Source organism: Durio zibethinus, chromosome 3, assembly GCF_047325235.1.
Source record: "Durio zibethinus cultivar Kanyao isolate XHJ-2024 chromosome 3, ASM4732523v1, whole genome shotgun sequence".
Taxonomy (NCBI): domain Eukaryota; kingdom Viridiplantae; phylum Streptophyta; class Magnoliopsida; order Malvales; family Malvaceae; genus Durio; species Durio zibethinus.
In genome coordinates, this window is record NC_143164.1 from 5,418,315 (window position 1) to 5,444,383 (window position 26,069).

Genomic DNA, 26,069 nt, shown 5'->3' on the forward strand with positions numbered 1-26,069 from the left:
TTTAAAACTTTGAAGAAAATGAAATTTTTATTATATTGAAGATTTTTTATAAATATTCTAATATACTGGTAATATTTAAAAAATCTTTATCACCTAGGGATTTCTTAAAGTATCTCTATTCGGAATACTTTTAGAATCTCATAATCGGATAAAATTTCTTTTTTTCTCATTTTTATTACTTATTCTTAATTTATTAATTAATTATTTTATTAAAGAAAATAAAAAATTTTATTGTATTGAAAACTTTTTATAAATACTCTAATACACTGGTAGTATTTAAAAAAAAATTTTTCACCTAAAGATTTCGTAGGTATCACTACTCGGAGTACCTTTGAATCTCATCGTCGGATAAAAATACCATTTTCTTACATTTTTTTATTAATTTATACTATTTTTATTTAATTATACTTATTAAAAACTTTTATTATAAATTGTATTATTTATTTTTATTAATTATTATTATAAAACAATAAAAATTTATTTTGGTAAATTTTAACATTTTTTATATACATAAATATTATAAAAATAATATATAAAAACCAATTCCCAATAAATGTAAAAATCAAGAAAATTATTTTTAAACATTAAAAATAAGACTGTTTATATTAAAATCAATGAATAACATATAGTTAATTGGTATTGTTTTAAAGGGACGTTATGGGGTACTAATCTTTCCCCACATGTAACCGACTTTCAAACCCAGACTGTTGCGTAGACCTTAAAATTATCCTTTTAATAAATTTTAAGATTTCATTAAAAAGATATATTTTAATAGGTGGCCAATCGCACCTAGCTAAAAAAGATTGGTGACGACTCCATTATTTTTTATTTCATTTCCAAATTTGTCGGACGGACACAAAATCGTTACGATAATCCTTTTCAAGAAAGTTTACAACTTATATAGGAGGAAAAAGTAAATGAACATGATCTATAATAATTATAACGGGTCTATGACTTAACATAAAACAATTGACTAAACTTAAAGCAACTTTAATAAAGTATCTTTAATTAAGTAAAGATAAGATTTCTTTTTTTTATTATTAAAGTAGCTTTAATAAAGTAGACTTGACTTCGAAAACAATTTAAAGAATGACTTGACCGAAGTATAAAGTTGACAAAATGTAAAGTAGACATAAAGTTGACGTTAAAATTGATGTTGACAAAAACAAAGTTTGAGTTGATGTGTCAACACCAAACTTTATCTTTTAGTCTCTGGAGCAATTTGAAAAGCATAACACATAATTATACATAATTAGACTGGAGCAGAGAATTTCTTACTTTAGCATTACGACTGGATATCTGATTGGGGTAGCATCATCACTTGAGGGAATATTAGGTATGTTCTGGAAATAGGTTCAAATGTGAATTCTCTGCATCTAGAGTGAAATCATAGCCTATATTTGTTAACCTTTAGTCTGGGTCAAAATCTTTATACGGGTCTTGTGAATCTTACCATTCTATTTCTTCAATGATATTAAGAAGAGTCTAGTAAATGTTCCAATCTATTGGTCTAGTATAGTCAAGTTCAAATCTGGTTGTTTGAGGAAGAGGTTTGTTTCATGCATTATCAAATCTTGTTTCATAAATCTTCTTATCAATGTTGAGCTAATAATTGTATTCTGAAAGGTAGTTATCCCATGAAACATCATATTGAAGCTTTAGCCAAATTTGACTAAAAATCTTATAGTTCATATCACATATCTGTTTCTAAAATTTTGTGTATTTAGTAGGATGGTCAAACAAAAAATCTGATAATGTACCTTGTAAGTTATAAATTATAGTGTAAGAAAAATACTATGGTTCATTTGTCAAGTAACTGTAAGATCTTTGAAAGATTAAAATAATGTGAAGATCAAGGAAAACTCTAATGTATCTTTCATAGGTTTTTATCCAGTGGATCTCTATGAGAATGGGTTTGAACCATTGGAAGAAAAACTTGAGGTGTTGATGGCTGGGGTCTATCTGGTTTTTCTTTGGATTGATAGTTGAGTAGTGAAAAGTATGGAGTAATCTTTTGAGCTTTGAAAGTGGGAATTCTACAGCAATGTAGTAAAGGTGACAAAGGTTCCACATGAAACAAGTAGTTTCTTTTGGGAAGGGTCAGGCAATTTGAAGGGATGAATGAAAAAATAGTCTGTGTGTATTCTAAAGGATTGGATGGATGCGTCTCCAAATCTTCTGAGTATTTTGGATTGGTATTTGAAAGAAAATGTGGAGCTTTTTGGTCAAAGGATTTGGTTGCAATTAACTTGGGTAATTCTTACGAGAGTTTTTCAACTAGGATGTTGAAGAATTTATCAAGGAGGTCAAATTCATTACCAGGGTGAAGTTTTGTTGAAGGGAGAATAAAGGGGTTTTTTGAGAATAAGGCTTGAGAGTAAGAAGGTGAAAGATTCATCATTCATATCATAAGAATAATCTTCAAAAAACTCGAAGAAGGTCTAAGAGAAAGTTTGGAAAACATATCTAAGAGAACATTATCCTTTCCTTTTATATGTGCTATGGTGAATAAGTACTTTGCAATCATCGAGAGAGTTTGAGTAATTGTGCATTTGATATTGCTTTTGCTTGAAATTAAACATATGGTCAAATGTTGACATATCTAGTTCTACGAGAAAATAGTATCCAATGAGGTGAAATTCAAATCTTTTGATTCTATATTTCACTGCTAAAATCTTTTTTAGCGTAGAATGATAATTGATTTTTGAATCTTTGAATTTGTATTTTTATATCCACATATTTATCTATTTTCATCTTTTTCTTCAATCAACATTACTGATTAATATTTGTCGCTTACATCTATCTGTAGTGTTCTCTTTCTATTAGAGAAAATTTTTAAAGTTGAAAATGATTACGATTATATCTTTAGTATCTGCACTAACTGTGTTTGCTTTTGGTTTTGAGACCACTTGGGTGATTTTTTCTTTAATATCTATCTGAGGGGATGAGTTATCTGAATAAGATTTGGAAGAAATTCACTTATGTAGTTTACTATGTCGAAGAATTATTGCACTTGTTTCTTAGAGATATTTTCATTAAGAAAATCTTCAAGAGTCTTAGCAATTTGTGGTTAAGCAATGTACTGACTATTTTTCAAATGCATACTTAAGAAATCAATTTCTGAGGTACTAATTATCATTTTTTTCTTTGAGAGTTTTATCCCATATTGTTAGACAATTGTATAAAATTTATCCAATAGCTGTATATAAGATATGATATCTGAAGAGAAGAGAAAGATATCATCAATATAAATGAGTTTATGCTTGAGAATCGAGGTAAAAATCTTAGTCATCACTTTTTGAAATAGTGAATAAACAACTTTTAAACCAAAAGCATAATTGTCCATTGAAAATGGTGTTATAGGATATAAAACGCTATTTTATATTTGTCTTGTGCATGTATACCTACTTATTAAAATCCACCAAAATCCTGCCTTTGAGGTTGAATTTTGAGAAAATTTTAGCTTGTGATAGGTTTATGAATAATGACTTTCTTTTGAGAAAAAAAAAACTTATCATTTGCAAAAAAAATATTAAGAGCCTTATAATTTATCGTCAATCTTAATTTGTCACAAATTTATTTTGATTTTTTGTTGACATAAAACATTAAGATCCATTACTCGCCTAACCGATAATCTCCGTAGCTTAGGCCTCACATTGTTTCGAAAGTGGTAGGTTGAAAAATATGAAGTCGAAATGCGTGAATGATTTGAAAGGAAAAGAATCTTGCAAGCTTGGAATTGTAAGTAATGAAGAAAAATGCAAAAATGTGAAGTGGGTGAAAAAACTTATTTTCATGAGGGAGTTTCTAAATGTTAATTTGAATTTGATGAATTTAAATTAATAATTATTTTTTGTTAACTTGAATAGATTATATTCAAATTTGGATTAATTTTTTAAGTTAATTTTGTCAACTTTACCCCTTATAATACTGCCTTATTGAAACTTTAATATTAATGTAATTAACATGAAGTGATCAAGCATTTAAAACTCATAATTGTATCAATTAAAATAATTTTTTGCTTACTTTTACATGCATTATGAAGCTTTGAACAAAATTATACAAAATTTGTTTAGTGCTTGGTTAAATGGGTAGAAAAATGAAAGTTATTAAAAAAAAAGCCAATATCATAGAAATAATTCCTTCACTTAATTACATTATATATCACCTATATATGGCTTTGAATGTAACGGAGTACATCAATTAACTTTTTATTTTTGTTTTTAAAAAGTATACTAATATATTATTTTTATTTTTCTCTTATGAAGAATAATAAAAATTGTAAAGTAATAACAATGCTATTGTTGACCACCATGTTGGACCAATCAGATTCAGCCGCGAAACAAATCCACGTTGCCGATTGGTCACGCAATACCTCCTCACAAACGAAACCAGAACGCTGACTCAGAACAAAACGCAACGTTAAGGGATTGATTCTACCCTCCCCCACCAATCTCCCGAGGACACGTCCGCCATTTGAAACGGACATCCCATTCCCGCGTTTCTGAAGAAAACTCCCAACACACCCGTCTCCCTCTGCACCCTCCAAATCAAATTAAAAATATTAGCGGAAACAGAATACAGCAACGGTCAGTCCAATTGATCAGCGAGCACCTCACGGATCGGATCTTCTTTCATGGCAACACTCTCCCCTCCGATCGCTGCGCCTCGAAGACTCGGTCTAATTACCTCATATAATCTCTCCGATCGCTTTCCATATTTTGGACACTCGATTTTATTAAGGGACCTTTGCTCCTTTTCTTCTACTTTCCATCTAATGTTATTACGTTCAGAGGCTCTTACTCTTGCGCTTCTTCGTCTTCTTTTTGGAATCCGATAAGTTGATCGGATTTTCTACGGTTCCGTAGAACTACAGTTTTGCCACTGAGGATAAAAATGGCTGCTTCTTCCGTCAAGTTTCTCTTTGGATTCCTGATGATTTCCATCACATTGTGGATGGTTTTCATGTAAGTCCCTCCACTTTTCACTTTTTGAATTTTAATTTATTTATGTAAATATCGACATGCTTATTTTTATTTGGTTTATTGTCCGAAATGTTATTTCGATCGGCTTTTTGCTTATGCATTTCGATTTTATTATTCTGTATTTGATTTTTTTTAAAAAAAATGGGAAATTCTTTCATCGTTCTTTAGTGCTTCTTGGCATTGTTTCTAATTTCGGAGATAAAAAACGGTTTCATATGTGGTTAATTTAGTTACTTACAAGTTTGTAATTGGCGCAGATGATTTATTTCTTCTTCTCTTGAGCAAAATAATTCCAATGAGATATTTATGAATCGAAATTGTTTTTATGTACAAATTTTTTTAATTTCTTAATTAATGCTTGTATTTTGTTCGAACTTTGAAGTGATGATCCATGAGTGATTGCTAAAATTTCTGTTGTACATATTATTTCCCTTTTTAGATTTGCTTCGAGGTTGCTGGTTTGGATTCTATGTCGGATTGTCGGAGCATCTGTTGGATTCCGCATTGATGGATGGAGATGTTTGAGGGATGTTGTGGTGAAGCTCAATAAGGTTTTCTTGTACTTCAATTGGTTGTTTTGATATTCAATGTTCTGTTAAATTAGGGCTCATAATTGTAAGTTACTTATTAAAGCCTCTGTTAGTCACTAATAAGAGAGTCCTTAAACTGTTGAACAATTTAACTTTCTCTCCGGCATTATTCAATTTACTTATTAAGCAATCTTGTCAGAAAGGCTGAAAAAGTGAGAAGATTGAAAGTTTGAGCACTGGAATTATGGGAGAAAGAAAAGTAATTTATATTTTCCTCATTGTGCTTGGGAAGGAGAGAAAAGTGGTTGCCAAGATAAATGTTTCTTCTACTTTCTTGGTTGGTTGGAAGAAAGAAAGTGGAAAAAGTGAAAAGTTATTACACTTACATCTGGGTTTTTTTGTTATTTCATAATATGATGTTTTACCAAAACTATTTCATGTTCCTTTCAATCTATGAGGGGAAAATGGAGATTAAGTAGATAGAATCCTAATCTTTCTGTTTTTTAGTCCAACAATTCAGTTAAAATTGGAAAGACGGGTTGTTATGAATTGGATAGAAAACACTGGTGTCTCGTATATTCTTCCCAATAGATTACCTCTCCTATTTCAGAAAAGTGTTTTATCTTATCTTTCCAGTATCCTCTTGCATCTTTCTATCTTGTCACTTTTTTTTCCTACCAAGCACAAAGTAGGTCTGGAACTAGATTTTGGTTGAGAGGATAATATGGAGTATTTTCACTTAAGGAGTAGCATGGACCTTTGTGAGTTGAAGTTTTCCTTTCATGCTGTGTCTCCTGGGTGGAGTTCTAGGTATTTGTCTCATATATGATGGGGCATATATCACTTGGCATAATATTGCAATGAGGGGCTGTTTTGTTTGCTGTCAACTTATATGCATTACTTTGTCCTCGATTTGGCTTTGCAAGATGCACCTTTTACCTCTGTAAAATCTTCTTGTGTTAGTATGTGAAGAAACTGGTCATCACTAATCTTTTATTATTTTAATTTGGGTTGGGAGTGTTTTGCATTGGAAATAAATCTGAATGGATGTTCAGGAGGCGCAGGCAAGAGTTAAGTATGTCTTTAAGTTGAATTTCTTTGACTGGAATATATATATATATATATATATATATATATGTATGTATGTATGTATGTATTTTTATATTGGTTAAATTATGAGTGGGATAGTGTAGTTATGGTTTGTTATGTAGCTTTAGTCTCATTACTGACCTTTCTATTTATAAATGGATTAGGTGGTTGTCTTTGAAGCCAATCCACTGTATTAGAAAAAGTTAAAAATCCCCTTTGAAAAGCATGAAGGCTATCTGGATAATCTGAATTTGTTTCAGTACTTACTAATTTAGTCTCATTTCCCGCTTTTTGTTCCAGCTACTATTTCGCGACCTATGTACCTGTTCATGGTGCTCATCATATTTTTATTGCTTGGATAATTTTCAGGGTGCTGTTGAATCCATATTAGTGGGAGAAATTAAGCTCAGTTTAGGTCAATCCTTGGTTAAACTTGGGGCTGGCATTATTTCTAAGCATCCAAAGCTACAGCTGTTAATATGTGACTTAGAAATTGTATTGAGGCCTTCAAGTAAAAGCTCACAGAAAGCTAAATCCCGGAAACCTCGCACTTCAGGCAGGGGAAAGTGGATGACTGTAGCTAACATTGCAAGATTTTTGTCAGTTTCTATTACGGATTTCGTTTTGAAGGTAACTGGTCTTTGACCTTTTTTTTTCTTCCTTTTAAATTATGGTCCACATTTTGCGTAACTCATTTGCAGCACATAATTATTCAATGCTTTGATGGCGTGTCATGTGTGTTCTGGAATAAATGTTAAATAGGGAGCTAGGGAGAGTGTGATGGGGAACAATGTGTAATGTTATAAGTTCAGCACATTGGTTTTTGATTGGTGCCTTTGTTCTGATTGTAACTTATCAAATAAGAAATTCAGTAAGAACTTCTTGTTGGTTCCCGCAATGCTGCATAATATCACATGTCTGCACAGTTTGGAACCTAAATTGATATTGGGGTATGATTCTGATAGACATATTTGTTAGCTCATTTTATCAAAAAGAACTGTTAGAGTCCAATCCTGTTCAGACACCTAATATCATGTATGCTTTATCATCTAGTTAAGGTTCAACAATCTATGAATGCCCTAGTTTCACATAGATCCAATACCAATGTATACTTTTATTAATTATTTTTTTCTGTTGTCCTTTTATATTTGAAGTTTTTTATAATTTTATCTTGAGACTATGCAGACACCTAAAGCAACTATTGAAGTTAAGGAACTCAAAGTAGATATATCTAAAGATGGTGGCTCCAAACCCAATCTGTTTTTTAAACTACACATATTACCCATTTCTGTCCACACTATTCAGCTGCTCTCTGGCATTATGGAAAAGCCTTCTGCTCCTTTTTGCTGTGAAGAGTTTTCTCTCTCTTGTGAATTTGGCCATGATAGGTATTTCTTTTCTTTCTGAATTTTTCTTTATAATGGCCAAACAATTCCATCGCATTATCTTCGGCATAAGTTTGTTGGTCAGTTGTTGTTCAGTTAATGGTGGTAAATTTTTAACTCTTGCATAAGGCTTCCTTGGGCTTCCTTTCTGTCTTGTACACATATTCTCCACTTAAACTTGTATCTCTTGTTTTGGCTTTTGCTTTATGTTCTAAAATATTCTCTATTTGTTTAATTTGCATGCAGGGAAGCTGGTGTAGTTGTCCAAAATGTGGACATTAACTGTGGAGAGATTATTGTGAACCTCAATAAGGAGCTGTTCTCAAAGAATAAAAAACCTCCAGATGTTTTTTCTCAAACTGATAAAGTTAAAGGGTCAACTGCTGATATTGTAACCAGTAAAAAGCCTCAGAAAAAACAAGCTACAATTTTAGCATTGACAAAATATGCTTCTATGTTTCCAGAAAAGGTTTGTGCTTTCACTCATCAATAGAGATAAGATTGCTATAGGTTTTCCTCTCTTCTAAGGTTGGCAGCCTTTTTCTAATTAAGTTACTATTGAATACAAAGATTTGAAGCATCTGCACACAATCCTTCATTATTAGAGTGCAAAACATTGTTGTTGGGGCTTGGTGATAATTGTTTTACCTCTTTAGCTATCATGAAAATTGTTATTTCAATGTTCTACTGGATTGAGCAATTAAAGATGTAATTCCAAACTGCTTGAAATAACTGTTTTGGTTTAGTGTTGGTGAGCTTAAGAAAAGACTGCCAGCTCACAGAGGTAACGTGGAAGCTAAGAATGGAAGAAACTAAATAAGTGAAGAATTTCGCTGAAGAGGGGCATTATTAAGATTCTATGCCTTACAGAAGAGGATGAATGTTTGTTTCATGAAGTAATATTGTCTTGTGTTAAATAGTGAGAATTGAGAATTAAAATATGTAGCTCAGAGACAATGCTCAAGTTATTCAAATAATATTAAGAAGATAGACAATGCTCAAGTTATTTGAATGCACTGGTGGGAAGATTATGTAATTTATTCATTCATATATCTGTTTTTGGAGACAGATTTGTTTCAACTTACGAAAACTAGATGTGAAGTTTGTGCATTGGGAACTTGATATTGTTGTTGAAAATAACATCCTGGGCATTCAATTGAAAAGCATCAAATCAAGACCAACTGAAGATGTGGGGGAGAGTACACGCCTTGATGTTCAGTTGGATTTCAGTGAGATACATGTATAGCCATTAAAATTGATATTCCAGCTATCTGTGTTTTAATTTTAACTATAATCTTGTATCTCGGCCTATTATTGACTTTGGTTTTTCCTCTCTATTTCAGCTTATTAGAGAAGCTGGTTCTTCTGTATTGGAGATAACGAAAGTCGATGTTGTCTCTTTTGTCTACATCCCAATTCAGGTGACTCCTGTGAAATCATGGCAGGTCGGTGTCTTTGTTAAGTTGCTACCTTTTACTTTGTCTGTGTTGTACAACAGGTAAAAATATGTTTTGACAGCAAAATGCTGTCATCAAGTTTCCACTTATTCTCTTGTTACTTTGCTTCCTGTCTTTTACCAAGTGATTTCAGATGAGTATGATTTCAGAAACTATCATTTTTAGTTGTCAAATCAGAAATTCTTGGATCTGACCTGGCATCAGCATTTTATGTGGGTCATATGTCTAGCATTGTGGCTTGATAGAAAATGAATAATAATTGATATCTTGTTATGTCCTTTTGGAGGATTTAATTTGGATTGGTAGTTGAATTATTTCTATTTGAATGCCTGGGTCTTGTGTTAGTGATTTGGTTATGTTCCAAAGTTTGTTTGCTTAACCTGAATGCAAATAAAAAATACACAATCTTCACCTATACCTGACCCAATTCAACCTGACTGTGGTCTTTACAATTTTTAGCATCTGTCTCATACCCACTGGGAAAAGATAAATCTGAACATGACCCAACTTGACCTACCTTTAAAAGGCAATGATTTGATAAAATAAAAAACCATATAATTTTCCAGGCAGACAACCTTTTTAGAAGAAAAGACCTTATTAATTTCCCGATAGGGACTGGTTTTTACCAGTTTAGACCCAATATGGGTCCTGGGAGCCGAATTTCCCAGATAGGTGAATCGTTCCCCAATTCAACTGGTTGAAGAAGCTGCTTTGTGGTTCTTAAAGATCATCTTGAAGATTGGAAAAGCAAACTGGGTAACAGTTACCTTTAGCAATTCCAACTTTTCTAGTTTCCTTGTTCTATTCTTTCCCATTGTCAACTTGGGTGGCTAAAACAGGGTTCACTGCTTTTATTTTGGTCCCCGTTAAATGATGGAGATAAGTAGTAGGCTTTCTCTCTGATTGAGAAGGATGTCACTTTACTCTTTAATGTTTATTTTTACTTGGCCTGTTCTACATCTTTAGTTTATTTATACTGCCAGATTACTTGCCCGGTTCAAAGACTGACTCTTGCCAGCACCCTTTTTTGTTTGGGAATAAGGAAGCTTTTTTCCCCTCTCATTTCTATGTAGTTCAACTACTACCAGTTTATTTTGCCTTTGTTTGGTAGCTGTATAGTTTTAGAAACATATGGACTTGCTAAAACATAATAGCGTGGGTGCCACATTTATAATTTATCGGGTTGGTTCAGTGACTTATTCTTTTTAATGCTGTTGCTTTTCAGCTAATCTCACCTGTTAGAGCTGAGGTTGATGTTAAGCTTAGAGGGACTCGGTGCAACATTATAATGAGTAGATTAAAGCCATGGTTGAGATTGCAATCCTCCAAAAAGAAGGGAATGGTTCTTCAAGAGGAAACTTCTACTCTTGAGAAGCCACAATCAACTGAATCCAAAGCCTTCACGTGGACGTGTACTGTCTCAGCCCCTGAGATGATAATTGCGCTTTATAGTATCAGTGATGTGCCGCTGCATCATGTAAGCAACATGCTTTGTCTTTTCTTATATCAAGTATCTGGGAAATGGCTGAGCCTTCATCTTGCAGCTCATTTTGTGCTATGTAGCACAAGTTTTTATATCTGAAGGGTACATAATCCACTAGTAATCTTTTTCTGGCAGAACATTGTTGGTATTGTAGGATTTATACGCAGAGTTCTTGGGTTCCTAGTTGTAGTTTAGTTTCAGTTGATCTTCTCTAACTAAATTTTTTTGCCAGATGATTATGCCTAGTATTTGACTTATTCTACTAGCACATTACTTCTGACGCATTAGTCAAATGCTTTTTTGTTCTGGGTGGTGCTGTGAAGTCGATATTTTTGCTACCAGCTGGTGGGAACCATGGTGGAAGTCTATATAATGAAAATATGCTGTGTTCGCTTAAAATTAGCACCAATTAAAATCAGCATATTGCTAAAAGAAGAGTCCTACTTTAACTGTTTAACAAACTCTGAATACGAACAGGTTGCTCATTGGGCCACCCCAAAGGAAAATTAAAGATTTTATCCAAAATGCTTGTATGCTTATGGTGGTTTTGCAGACCTAAGAAGTTTTATATACATATATATATATATATATGTATATGTATGTATGTATGTAAGTATGTATGCATGTAAGTGGGTATAGGAGGATATCTTAATTTCATCTCTAGTCACATTTATAATTTAGTTGCTTTTCCAAGTAACAGGATATTCTATTTGGTCTCTATGTTCGTTCTTTTTGTTATTCACTTTTTATGCCTAAATTGGTTTGTGTTTGCCTTTTAGAATGAAGCAATGACTAAGACACCACTTGACCTTGATTTCCAATGCAGTGCTGCTTACAGTCATCGCATGTGTTTGCTAACAACACTTCAAGTACAGGAACCACAATACACATGGAACTTGGTGAGCTGAATTTGCATATGGCAGATGAATATCAAGAATGCTTGAAAGAAAGCCTTTCCAGTGTGGAATCAAATTCAGGTTCCTTACTGCATATAGCAAAGGTTAGTCTGGATTGGGGTAAAAAGGACACGGAATCATCTGAAGATGATGGCCTTAGATGTAAATTAGTTCTTTCTGCTGATGTAACTGGATTGGGCATTTATTTCACGTTTAAGCGTGTTGAATCACTTATAGTAACAGCTATGTCCTTTCAAGCACTCTTCAAAAGTCAATCTGCTGGTAAGAAAGCAACACAGAGCCGGGCTGGGCGTTCGTCAAAACCTTCAGGGAAGGGCACTCAACTTTTAAAAATTAATCTTGAGCACTGTTCAGTTGGTTTTTGTGGTGAAACTTGCTTGGAAAACACAGTTGTGGCTGATCCCAAGCGTGTAAATTATGGGTCTCAGGGTGGTCGAGTTGTTATTAGTGTTTCAGCTGATGGTACACCACGTAATGCAACTATAATGTCCACAGTTTCTGATCAGTGCAAGAAATTAAAATACTCTCTTTTGCTTGACATCTTCCAGTTTAGTTTGTGTGTGAACAAGGAGAAACAATCCACACAGGTGGAGTTTGAAAGAGCCAGATCTATCTATCAGGAACATCTTGCAGAAGATAAACCAGACACAAAAGTTGCATTATTTGACATGCAGAATGCAAAATTTGTACGACGCTCCAGTGGCCTTAAGGAGATAACTGTTTGCTCTCTGTTCAGTGCTACTGATATCTCCATCCTATGGGAGCCTGATGCACATCTGTCTTTGTTTGAACTTGTTTTGCAACTGAAAGCACTGGTTCATAATCAGAAGGTTAAGGGACTTGGTAATGAACACATGGATAATGTCTCAGGTGTAAGAGATGTTGAGCAGAAGAAAGAAGTCACTGTGATGGAATCGGGCCATCTTGATAAAACAAAGAAAAAAGAATCTATATTTGCTGTTGATGTGGAGATGCTTTGTATATCTGCTGAAGTTGGAGATGGAGTTGATGCACTTGTGCAGGTTCAGTCAATTTTCTCTGAGAACGCCCGCATAGGAGTACTTTTTGAAGGACTGATGCTTAGTTTCAATGGAGCCCAGATATTCAAAAGCAGCCGAATGCAAATTTCCCGTATTCCCAATGCTTCCAGCTCATCTGATGCAAAAGTGCTGGTGGCCACTGTGTGGGATTGGGTGGTTCAAGCACTTGATGTTCATATTTGCATGCCTTTCAGGCTGGAGTTGCGTGCCATTGATGATGCTGTTGAGGAGATGTTGCGAGCTTTGAAGCTTATAACTTCTGCTAAAACTCAGCTAATTTTTCCCATGAAGAAAGAAAGCTCCAAACCTAAAAAGTCTAGTTCAACAAAAGTTGGATGTGTGAGGTTCTGCATACGTAAGCTGACTGCTGATATTGAGGAAGAAGCAATGCAGGGTTGGCTTGATGAGCACTATCATCTAATGAAGAATGAGGCCCTTGAGTTAGCTGTTAGGTTGAAATTTCTTGACGATTATATTTTGGCCAATCAGTCTTCTAAAACTGCTGAAACTAATGATTCTGCTTGTGAAAGAAGGATTCACTATAATGGAGCTGAGATTGATGTGCAAGATCCTTCAGCAATAAAAAAAATGCAAGAAGAGTTATATAGACAGTCTTTTCGATCCTATTACTTGGCATGTCAGAAGCTAAAACCATCGGAAGGCTCAGGTGCCTGGAGGGAAGGTTTTCAGGCTGGTTTTAGGCCAAGCACTGCAAGAACTTCTGTTCTTTCTGTTTCAGCTACAGAGTTAGATGTGACCTTGACAAGGATTGATGGTGGAGATGATGGGATGATAGAGGTTCTAAAGCAGCTTGATCCAGTATGTCATGAAAGTAATATACCATTTTCCCGACTGTATGGGAGTAATATTCTCTTAAACACTGGCAGTCTAGCTGTTCAGTTAAGAAATTACACATTTCCTCTTTTTTCTGCAATTTCTGGTAGATGTGAAGGCCGTGTTGTGCTAGCACAGCAGGTAAACTCCTAAACTAACCCCCTTCCCTTTTTTTGCTCTTGTCCGACTCTAAATGCAAAGATAATTATATTGAAATTCTTTCTGTATATATGTCTTTTTTGGAAAAAAGAGGGAGGGAGGAAGGTTGCTGATCTAACTCTGATTGAATTATTTTCTTTGAAAATTAGGCAACATGTTTTCAGCCCCAAATTTTTGATGATGTCTTCATTGGGAGGTGGAGAAAGGTCCGCATGCTTCGTTCAGCCAGTGGTACAACTCCGCCGATGAAAACATACTCAGATTTGCCTATACATTTTAAAAAATCGGAAGTGTCCTTTGGGGTGGGATATGAACCGGTTTTTGCTGACATAAGCTATGCTTTCACCGTGGCACTTCGTAGGGCTAATTTAAGCAATAGGCATCCAGGTCTTCCACAGCCGCCAAAAAAGGAGAAGAGCTTACCATGGTGGGATGACATGAGAAATTACATCCATGGAAATATCTCCTTATTCTTTTCTGAAACTAAATGGAGCATTCTTGCAACTAGTGATCCCTATGAAAAGCTTGACAAACTTGAAATTGTTTCTGGTTCGATGGAGATACAGCAATCAGATGGCCGTGTTTATCTTTCTGCAAAGGATTTCAAAATTGTCTTGAGTAGTTTGGAGAGTTTGGTAAATAGTCGCAATTTAAAACTTCCTACCAGTGTCTCTGGTGCTTTCCTTGAAGCTCCAGTCTTTAGCGTTGAGGTTACAATGGATTGGGACTGCGACTCTGGTAATCCCATGAATCATTATTTGTTTGCACTTCCTATGGAAGGGGTGCCTCGGGAGAAAGTATTTGATCCTTTCAGATCTACTGCTCTTTCCCTCCGTTGGAACTTTTCTCTTAAACCCCCACTTCCCCCGTTGGATAAACAATCCCCATCTGCCTCAGCATCAGATTGCACTGTTCTTGATGGAACTCTAAATGGGGCACATTGTAATGCTGAGAATGTTTCAATTGCTTCACCAACAGTGAATTTCAGTGCACATGATCTAGCTTGGATGGTTAAGTTCTGCAATTTGAACTATCTTCCTCCTCACAAATTGCGTTTCTTCTCTCGTTGGCCTCGTTTTGGAGTTCCAAGAATTCCTAGATCAGGAAACTTGTCATTAGATAGGGTGATGACAGAATTTATGCTTCGTTTCGATGCTATGCCTATTTGCCTTAAGCATATGACATTAGATGATGATGATCCAGCTAAAGGACTGACATTTAGTATGACAAAGCTCAAATGTGAAATCTGTTCCAGCAGGGGTAAGCAAAAATATACTTTTGAATGCTTTCGTGATCCTCTTGATCTTGTGTACCAGGGGCTTGACCTTCATATGCCTAAGATTTTTTTAAACAAAGAAGATTGCACTAGTGTCACAAAAGTAGTTGAAATGACAACGAAAACTTCTCAGTCTGCTTCCATGGAGCAAGTTCCTAGTGAAAAAAGTAATTATATGAGTGGTTGCACCGAGAAGCATCGTGATGAAGGATTTTTTTTGTCATCTGACTATTTTACAATCAGGAGGCAGGCCCCAAAAGCTGATCCTGCAAGTTTATTGGCATGGCAAGAGGCTGGGAAAAAAAATCTTGAAATGACATATGTCAGACCTAAACTTGAGAATGGGAGTGAAAGTGATGAGCACACACGCTCAGATCCTAGTGATGATGATGGATACAATGTGGTTATAGCTGACAATTGTCAGCGTATTTTTGTTTACAGCCTTAAACTGTTGTGGACCATAGAGAATCGATATGCTGTGTGGTCGTTTGTTGGTGCAATGTCCAAAGCATTTGAACCTCAAAAGCCTTCTCCTTCTCGGCAGTATGCACGGAGGAAGTTACTTGAGGAGAACCAGAAAATTGGTGAACCTGAAATGCCTCAAGAGGATGCTCCGAAGTCCCCTTCTACCAACCATGGTGTGCCTTCTCCTTCTGAACATGTGGAAACATCAGGATCCAATTCATCTCTATCACATGCAGTTGGGATGGAAAATTCATCTACTGCTGCAGTTGGTATGTGTCAAACTTATATTGAAAATTTGGTTTTAACACATTAAATTTGAGATGCATATGTTCTATATAATGCTAGTGAGGTTTTGTATTTCTAAGTTCATTGGTCAACCACCATGGATGTTAGCTGCAACAAAGACAAATTTTTTGTTATAATTATCATCATGTTGCTAAATTACATAAACATGATTATTTTACTTCCAAAGGTTACAGCTGAGACTTGTATGTTTTACTGTAGCACTAGCAAACTATGAAAAGGTCAATGATTCCGAAGAGGAAGGGACTTGTCATTTTATGGTGAATGTCATTGAGCCTCAATTCAATCTTCACTCTGAAGAAGCCAATGTGAGTTATGACTTTTTTGCATCTAATAAGCTTGTTCCTTCTTCATAATGCATATTGTAAAGAATAACTTGTCATTGGAAATATTCTGCACATTTCGTATATTTCTGAAATCATTGCCTGAGTTCACTAGCTATATGTTAGGGAGGTCTTGCAGTACATTCTGATCTGAATGATATTTTTTTGACTGCTCTTCTTTAATGATTTGTTGATAGTCGTCATCTTATGTTAGTCATGTTTTCAGTAAAATCACTTCTTCATGCCTATCAGGGGAGATTTCTTCTCGCTGCTGTTAGTGGTCGTGTTTTAGCCCGATCATTTCATTCAGTTCTTCATGTTGGCTGTGAGATGATTGAGCAAGCAAATGGTACTGGAAATGTTCATATTCCTGAAGGTGGGCATGACATGACATTGAAACGCATGGAGTTTTCTGTGATGCTGGAGCATGTGCAGGCTCATGTTGCACCAACTGATGTGGATCCTGGGGCTGGAATACAGTGGCTTCCAAAAATTCGTAGTTCTCCAGAGGTCAAGCGTACTGGTGCTCTACTTGAAAGAGTGTTTATGCCTTGTGATATGTACTTCCGATACACAAGGCATAAAGGTGGAACCTCTGACTTGAAGGTAATATGACATTTTCAAGGTATTTGTTTTTGCAAAGATTTCTATGTCTAAGTATTGTGGCACATTGATTACAAGTAAAAGGAGATGTATTTTAACAGTAAAAAGTATTAAAACTAAATCTTTCGTGAAGAAAATACAATGTTGCTTTAAAAAATAATACTAAGAAACGAAGATACTGAAGAGAAATAATAGGAGAGTGCTATTTGTTTAATTCAGAGTGTAGAATAAATAATACTAGAACATCCTTAGTTAGGCAAACTCCAACTTGTTGAAATTTTGAAAGAGTCTAGATTGTTGATAGACCTACTTATAGTCTGAAGTTGCTATCCTTCATGGTCAATCACTTCAATGCTGGGCAGTTTTATAAAGCACTAGACTTCTCTTATATTAAATTTGCATATGTTTTTCTTTTTCACTCTGTTTCAGGTGAAGCCGTTAAAGGATCTGACCTTTAACTCTCACAACATAACAGCTACCATGACATCTCGTCAGTTTCAAGTTATGCTGGATGTATTAACCAATCTTCTCTTTGCTCGGACTCCCAAGTGAGTACACGCCCATGCCCCAGTTGTTTTCCTTTTCTTTCTCTGAACTTTTTTCTTTTTTAATAACAATGTCTCTTTTATGAAATTATAGTATGCGTGGTTATTAATTATAAGAGTTTCTGCATGTTCACAACTTTGTCCTGGATCCATCTTTTGGCAAATGCTGGACTTAAAAGAAAATCTTTGTTTCTTCATTTTTTCTTTTGAAACAACAAAATTCAGCCAATGGATATTATTGTAATAGTGTTTCTAAGTAGACAAGTTCATTTTTTTTCACCTGTAAAAGTGGGACCTACCTATGAATTGGCATGTGTAGAACACCCTTGATTGATCCAAATCCAAGTTGTAGATTTGGCATGAAAAGATGAATTTGACCACAGGTTGCTATCATTTTGTTTAAAAAGTATGCATAAATCATTCGTTTGCCTAGTATTAGGTTGGTTGAAATGCTACTCTACTACCTTTCCTGCTTGTGTTTAATTGATAAATTAAATCTTTGTTTTTCCAGTTAGTTTGATCAAGTATAGACCTGCTATGCTAGACAAAATATGAGGATGGCCAGCAGCTGTTTCTTAACCTTACCAGGCCTCCTTTTAAAAACTATTTTAAAAACAATAATCATATTTTTTGGGTTTAATATTGCTATTAATATATCACTCAAAGTTGCTTTACACTTGTTAGCTAACAGTCTTAATGTTGTTCTTTTTGAAATGTAACCTATTCTTCAACATTCATCATATCTATCATTTGGATGCAATCATCTCTTGTGTTTATTAATTACATAAAGCAGTTGCATAATCTCTGCACCAAAAGATGTTTTTGGTATTTAACATTATCATATTCTTCCAAATTTAAGGCAAGTAACATGTTTAATTCAGGCCTCGAAAAAGTAGTCTCTCTTGTCCTGGAGAAGATGATGAAGATGTTGGGGAGGAGGCAGATGAGGTGGTTCCTGATGGTGTTGAAGAGGTAGAACTTGCCAAAATCACCCTTGAACAGAAAGAACGGGAGCAGAAGTTGCTACTCAATGACATTAAGAAGTTATCTCTTCATTGTGATACTTCAGGAGACCATCTGGAAGAGGAAGGTGATTGGTGGATGGTAAATGGTGGGAGATCTATTTTGGTAAGAAAGTGAACCTTGTCAACAATCTTTAAATATCAAGTTTCCATGTTTGCAGACTTATGCTCTCTTTAAATGTTCTTCTCAAATTTAAAAAGGTTAATATCATTAGAGGACCTATATTATAAGCCAACTCATATAAGTAAAGTCGAAAGCTGAACTTTCTTGTTTTTCACTTTATCAACTTCATTTTAACATGTGATGTGAAAGACTTGATTTTAAATATTGATAGGTCAAATAATTTAGTACGTGTGCTTGATTCCCACTTTATCTTGTCTGGGAAACCTCTAATGGTCATGGTCCTTGTTCCTGGAAATATATTTCCTATGGACCCATAAATTTCTTTATGCAGTGAAGCACTGATTGTCAGAGGTAATTATTAGTAATATGGAGTTTAATTAAGATGCACACTATCTTACTGGTTAAGGCTGAATTTTAAATTCCTTCTTGGCATTCCTTTCCTGCCAGAACCAATTTCTAAGGTGTTTTCTCAGCTGGTATACCTATCACTGAAAATATGGGTATCTGTAATGGTATGCATGTGGGATAATTTCCTTGAAATTGAAAATATAACTTTGTGAATGTAGGATGATACTCCAGCTACATGTATAGAATCATCAAATCTAGAAAAGGTGACACTGATTTACATAATTCTGCGTATCTGGCATTTCTTTCAAAAATACACTTCGGACATCAAAAGAAAGTTTGTTGAGTTACAGAGGCTGACTATGGGGCTAAGAACGAACCTTGATAAGGCATTTTGGAGTTGTTGTAAATGCTGCAGGCTCTCTGTTTTTTTTTTCTTTTTTGACTGTATCACCTTTTATCTGCACTTTTTATTACGTTAGTTATAAATGGGTTCATTACAGTCTGGGCATAGATTTTGTGTTTGTGTATGTGTATTGGCCTTCTAAGATTCCATATGCCTATTTGTTTATTGGTCTTCTAAGACAGCACGCAGATTGGTTGTTATTCTTTAGTACACAACAGATTTTAAGCAATATGAACTTGATTTGTGTAGGTGCAAGGACTGAAGAGAGAACTTATTAATGCAAAAAAATATAGGAAGGCGGCCTCTCTATCCTTACGGGTTGCTTTGCAGAAAGCAGCTCAGCAACGGCTGATGGAGAAAGAAAAGAACAAAAGTTCATCCTCTGCCATGCGAATTTCTTTGCAAATTAACAAAGTTGCTTGGAGCATGCTTTTGGATGGTAAATCATTTGCTGAGGCAGAGATAAATGATTTGGTGAGTTCCTGAAAACGATAAGAAGTTTGTTTGCTTTATGCTTATGCTAGTGAAGTATCAACTGATATCTTTCTTTATCTCTTGATGGAGGTTGTAGTTCCGAATACATTTGTTGTCCTGAACTAACTGTGATTAGGGTCAATCAGTGTAGTCAAGCCATGTGCTTAGGCACAAAGGCACAGAGCAAAACAGCTTCTCACACTCTTCCATGTGAGGTGCCTTTACTCAAGAAATAAATATACAAAATAAGTTATCAGGATAAAATATTGGAATCATCAAAAAAATTTTGGCAACTATAAAAAAGAAGAAATATTTGATTAATCCATAAATTATATTTTGTTATAAAATTTTTCATTGAAAAGGTATGCTTAGATATTTTCTATATATCATCAATATTCAAGGAACCAATATACAACTTTTTTCTTGAATCAACAAAAAAAAAAAGGTTATTGAGAAACTCATTTAAATAATGAAACAAATCAAGTAAGAATTGATAAAACAAACAAAAATACAATTTATTTTATTTGAACTATGGTATTTGCTTTTTTGTGCCGAGGTGGAGATCTTTAAAGGCATAAGGCACTACTTAGAAAATCACCCTCTTCTTTTCGATTTGCATTCTTTTGTTAGCTGTAATTTTATTTGATCAGTGAGATAATACATGTATCTTTTACTGGAATTAGAAAAGGATGAAAATATCCATTTATATCTTGTTGAAGATGGATGTGAAGGAAACTTAGAGCTCTAGTTTGATGAGGACTTTTAGTTAGGTCTGATTGTGCCTATATTTAGAATACATTGGAAAATGATTGGATTAGCTTTTAACTTGTATTAACAAAGCTAAATATTTAAGTTTATTTAACATATTAAATATATATTTTTTTTTATTGATTTGTCATTTTAGAAATTAGTGCCTTGCTTCTCATTGGCATGTACTATTTTTGTACCTAGCACCTTCGACTACATTGGGGTTGATATTGGTTTTTCTTTCCATTTCTTTGTTTTAATTGAAATTTTAGCTTCTTGGTTATTTCTTTATTGAATTATGGTTGAGTTGAGGTTTAAATTCCATAAGAAATTGCACTTAAATAATGTTTGCTTTTGAGGATGGTATCTTACAGTTTATACTCCTGTTCATGCAGATTTATGATTTTGACCGCGATTACAAAGATGTTGGTGTTGCTCAGTTTACAATTAAGTGTTTTGAAGTGAGAAACTGCCTACCTAATGCCAAGTCTGATACGCTTTTATCAGCATGGAATCCTCCTCCAGAATGGGGAAAGTACATGCTTTTTCCTCACCTCTGTTGCTTTGTCATGTCTTTACATGTTTTTCTGATTATAATTAGTTGTGACTTACTTTTATGAGTATTTAATTTTTTTTTTCCTTTTGTTTAGGTTTTATAGTTATATTGACAGCACACCTCATCTCAAACTCCTCAATTCCCATGCTTAAATGCCCCAATTTGGTCCTCCTGTGCCAAAAAAAACCTATTCATATATTTACTTCTATCCTGTGGTCCACAGTTTTTGCCAGCAATGTTTATGAAACCTTTCTGCTATCTGGAACTTGCTTTATCCTTTTGTGAACATGATCATTTTTTAAAGAAAAAAATTATTTATAAACTAGCTTACAGAAGTTAATGCCAAAACTTGTAGTTATTCATGTGGTTGTGAGAGGGAGCAGGGATTATTTTGTCTAGTATATTTTCCTTTTGAAATATCTGTCTGAAGACTTTGGATTAGAAACGTCAGCTTGTAATAATTCTTTAGAAAATCCCAATATCAACTTTCCTTGTTGCAGAAAAGTCATGCTCCACGTAGATGCAAAGCAGGGAGCTCCAAAGGATGGGAACTCTACTCTGGAGCTTTTTCAGGTAAAATTCACTTTTTTTTCTTTTCCTTTCGAAATCACTGTTTGTGTGAGTATTTTTAGAATATACAATGACTTTACTACACAGCATATGAAACTATTATTAGCTTTGATATAGCTCTCAGTCCTGCATGTGAGTTCACTGATTGTAACTTGATTTAAACAATGACGTGCTTCATATGTTTGTTCTAGCCGGATCCACTTCCTCATTTGAACTTTGATTACATTGTTTATGTGCATCCAGATGTCTATTTACCATAGATTCACGTAGAATCTCTGTGGAGAAGATATGGTAACTACTATGCTATAGATAGATTGTTATTTCAAATGTCATACTTTGTCAATCTTATCTCTCCAAATAGTTGGTCTTACAGATTAGATGACGAATAATGGAACTAAAAGGTGAGTGAAAAGTTTGTCAAAGCAGTGTGAGCAACTATCGCTAGACTAGATTGGCACTGTGAATATGATCAAAATAAGTGCATGCAGGATATAAGATGACATCTGGAATTGATGCATCAACATGAACATACTTTTTTAAGCATAAAAAATTGTCAGCAATCATGGAGAAATAAGATTGAAAAGAGGAAACAAGATGCAAAGTAGACAGAGAAGAGAGGTATCTTGGTGATCATGCTTTTGGCCACCCTTGATTCCTTAAGCATGTATTTGAACTGAGTTTGGGAGAGTGTTTAATTATTGAGCAGCTAGGGTCTTGTACATAGTTGTCTATTGCAGCGAATGCTAGAGCATAGTGGCATCATGGCTTTAGGTTTGGCCTGTTTTGGTAGTGGGAGAGCTTTTCTGGTACATATGATTAAGTCCTTAGTGTTTAGCGTACAGTTGAGATATTACTTTTGTTCTATCACATGTAGACTCGCAAGCAATTTGTATTACAAATAAGCACATTTTGTCCTATTTTTGTATTAAATCTTAAAGCATTTTTTACTTTGATGAAGAACTACTATTAAAGTATTAGACAAGCTATTTCTTTTGTGCTGTATAGGTAGAGATATATCCCCTTAAGATTCATTTGACTGAGACAATGTATAGAATGATGTGGGCGTATCTCTTCCCAGAAGAAGAACAAGATTCACAAAGACGACAGGTTAGTTCTGGGCTTCAGATATTTGAATCTGCTAGCAAATTTGTAGTGCAATTGGTGAGTGTTCATATGCTTGGAACTTTGGAGATGCAGGAAGTTTGGAAGGTCTCCACAACAGCCGGTGCAAGACGTGTAAAGAAGGGTTCCTCAAACCATGATGCATCTGCATCAGGGAGCCACTCAACAAAGGAGTCTGAGGTATCATCCAAACCAAGTGTGTCTTGTACGTCCATTACCATTCAGCCTGTTCCTGCTGATTCTCCCCAAGTGAGCATCCTTATGTTTCCCTACCTAGTAGTATTGTGGAAACTTATTGATTTATTTAAGTCACTAGATTCCTATATAGGCTTTGAATCTTCATATTTCTATGCTGTAATTTCCATAAACTCTTTTTGGAACCCACATGCAGGCATCAAAGTTGCAAGACCTAAAATCAAATGTTGTTTCTGGTTCTGGCCCTGAGTTGAGGAGAACATCTTCTTTTGACAGAACATGGGAAGAGACTGTCGCTGAATCTGTGGCTAATGAACTTGTTCTACATGCTCACTCCTCCGGCATTTCTTCCACGAAAAGTGGGTCACTTGTTCCCGTTGAGCAACAAGATGAATCCTCTAAAAATAAAATGAAAGACACAAAATTTGTTAAGTATGGTCGATCGTCTCAGGAAGAGAAGGTTGGAAAATCCAATGAAGAGAAAAAATCTAGGCCTCGGAAAATGACAGAATTTCACAATATCAAGATAAGTCAGGTTGCTTCATTAATTTTAATTATGATCTCTTGTTTCTTTTTTTTTTTTGCCATTATTTGGTTTCTATTGTCATATATTTCTGTTGTTCTGCATTAGGTTGAGCTACAAGTTACATACGAAGGGTCCAGATTTGTTGTAAATGATCTCAAGTTGCTGATGGATACATTTCACCGTGTTGAGTTCACTGGGACTTGGAGGAGACTGTTCTCTCGTGTTAAGAAGCATATTATATGGGGTGTCCTAAAGTCTGTAACTGGAATGCAGGTAAGGAATCTTAATAATACTCCAGTGAACCTACTTGCAAATCTCCCTGATCTGAATCTTTCCAGCGAACCTACCTGCAAATCTTCTCGAACTTTAAGGTCACTGGTCTCAGACTCAGTGTTCCCTCCTATTGGTTGGATTATGACTTGGAGATTTCTAATGCTTCATCTTGCAATGAACTAAGATAATAATTGCAATAACTCAGGATGGCGATAAATGCTAGTAATTAGAATTTGTAATTCTTAAGTGTATTTGCAAGTACGGAGAAGCTCAATTTATTTGTTAAACCATAAAGGTTGGAATGCAGATCTGCTGACTGTCCTTTTAATTATTTGGTATTTGGTAGGTTAAGAAATTCAAAGACAAGGCACATAGTCAACAGCCAAGTGGAACTGCTGTTGCTGATAGTTACCTCAATCTCTGCGACGTTGATCAGGTTGAGAAACCTGATCAAATAACCTTACTTAAGCGTCCAGGTGATGGAGCTGGTGATGGATTTGTTACTTCCATTAGAGGCCTCTTCAACACTCAAAGGCGCAAAGCCAAACAATTTGTGCTCCGAACCATGAGAGGTGAAGCAGATGATTTCCATGGAGAGTGGAGTGAAGGTGAAGCTGAGTTCTCTCCATTCGCCAGGCAGCTGACCATAACCCAAGCTAAGAAACTTATTAGGCGGCACACAAAGAAGTTCCAATCAAGGGGACAGAAAGGTATGCATGGGTTTCCTTCCTTTTTAATGTATTCTCACCTTTTTTACATGTTTTTACAGAAAATGATAGCGAGAAGGTATTCCTCATTTTAGTTTGTGTAATTCTTGAGGTTTTCCCTACCAGGCATCGAGGGGTGAAGTTTAAACTGACTTGTTCTGGTTCAGGTTCATCTTCTCAGCAGAGAGACTCACTTCCATCGTCTCCGATGGATCCTATGGAGCCTACTCCATTTGAAACCGACTCTTCCAGTGAATCCTCACCCTATGAGGATTTTCATGAATAAATCCATATCTCATCAACAGAAGGGTATTGTTTGAAGGACTTGAGTGGAGCAAACAGTATGCAATCTGCAAATATGGCCAATTGAAAAGTTGCTACGTGACTGTAACTGCATTTTGACTGAACTGCAACCTTGCATGTAGACAGACTCGAATGTTGCTGATCTTCAAATAAAAGCTGATTGCAGCTCTCAAGCATGAAAAATATGAAGGTATGCCTGCTTGGTTATTGACTATGGATGTATTGGTTGATGATGCCTTCTATGATGATTGATCTTTTGAATGCCTGGGCTCTGTGACTCCGCTCAAGAGAAGTGCTTCAAGCAGTTCAAATCTGTCAATTTTGTGGGTTGGGTTAAAATATATAGATTATACCAGCCACCAAGCACTATGATTTTGTAAGAAATAAATGTGAAATTTCCTTTCTCTCTGGGATACGCTTTTAACATTAAATAATCCTAGGCGTTGGATCGGATCTTGTGTCTGACTAAAGTTGGTCTTGCCATTTACCTTTTTGTGGTGTAAAGATGCTATTTGAATCACCTTATTTATTCCAATTAATCGCCCTTCTTGCATAGCAACAATTCATGTCCAACTTACATTTCCCACTTTCTATATTTCTAAATCATAAACATGCATTTTTTTTCTAGTAATTAATCATGTCTGTTCCATGTACTAATAGGGATTAATCTGTTGTATCAATCAAAAACATTGTCAAGGTTTTGCATTGGCACGACTTATGCACATTCGAACAATCGACTTTGAGTTGGATCATTTAATGCTTCCCTGAATCACCAGTCTGTTACTCTTTTCTTCTTTTTTTTCTTTTTTTTTTAAATCTTGAACGTTTGACGATACTAATTTGGCAGTTCTAACTAGTTTCCTCCGCAGCGGGCAAACTGGGTAAGACTAAACAGGATTTCTATAAACAAATTGTAACCTATTGGAGTTTCCATTTTCATGATGTCCACATGACTCTTTTATTGAGAACTCTTTTCCAGAAAAGGGAGAAAAAGAAAAACTCATTTTCTTAACTAGACAATGGCCTTTATTAACATATTTTCCTACCAAGCTAGAAACTGCTTGTAATTCAGGTAGACTTGATATTCTGCTTAGCAAAAATCTCCATTCCCATCATTTGGGTGCCAAAAATCACAATTCAATGCCAAAAATCACAATTCAAACTATCTAAAGATGGCATAACTTGACTATAAAGATTAATTCAATTAATTCATATAATTATTCTTAAAAAGTAAATATTCAACAAATCTAAAATCCATTCAAATATCAACTTCTCATATTCTCAAATTATTACCTCTTTTGTAAA

General features: G+C 34.9%; 1 protein-coding gene across 2 annotated transcripts; it reads left to right on the plus strand.

Annotated features, from left to right (window-relative positions):
* The first annotated feature begins 4,575 nt into the window (after positions 1-4,575).
* On the plus strand, positions 4,576-25,326 carry LOC111284158 (protein SABRE-like). Of its 2 annotated transcripts, XM_022873014.2 has the most exons (23): positions 4,576-4,967; positions 5,425-5,536; positions 6,974-7,234; positions 7,790-7,992; positions 8,236-8,458; positions 9,059-9,229; positions 9,333-9,434; positions 10,672-10,923; positions 11,756-13,861; positions 14,029-15,889; positions 16,125-16,231; positions 16,499-16,852; positions 17,279-17,397; positions 18,276-18,522; positions 19,541-19,765; positions 20,908-21,047; positions 21,569-21,641; positions 22,644-22,745; positions 22,836-23,009; positions 23,152-23,490; positions 23,587-23,754; positions 24,101-24,464; positions 24,629-25,326. In XM_022873014.2, exons 1-23 carry the CDS (start codon positions 4,897-4,899, stop codon positions 24,745-24,747), a joined length of 7,893 nt encoding a protein of 2,630 aa, XP_022728749.1. In that variant the 5' UTR covers positions 4,576-4,896; the 3' UTR covers positions 24,748-25,326. The 2 variants fall into 2 exon arrangements, with proteins under 2 accessions (XP_022728749.1, XP_089614360.1); XM_089758234.1 differs by lacking the exons at positions 4,576-4,967; positions 5,425-5,536; positions 6,974-7,234; ... (2 more) ...; positions 9,059-9,229; positions 9,333-9,434 and adding an exon at positions 9,748-10,202.
* Positions 25,327-26,069: the final 743 nt, after the last annotated feature.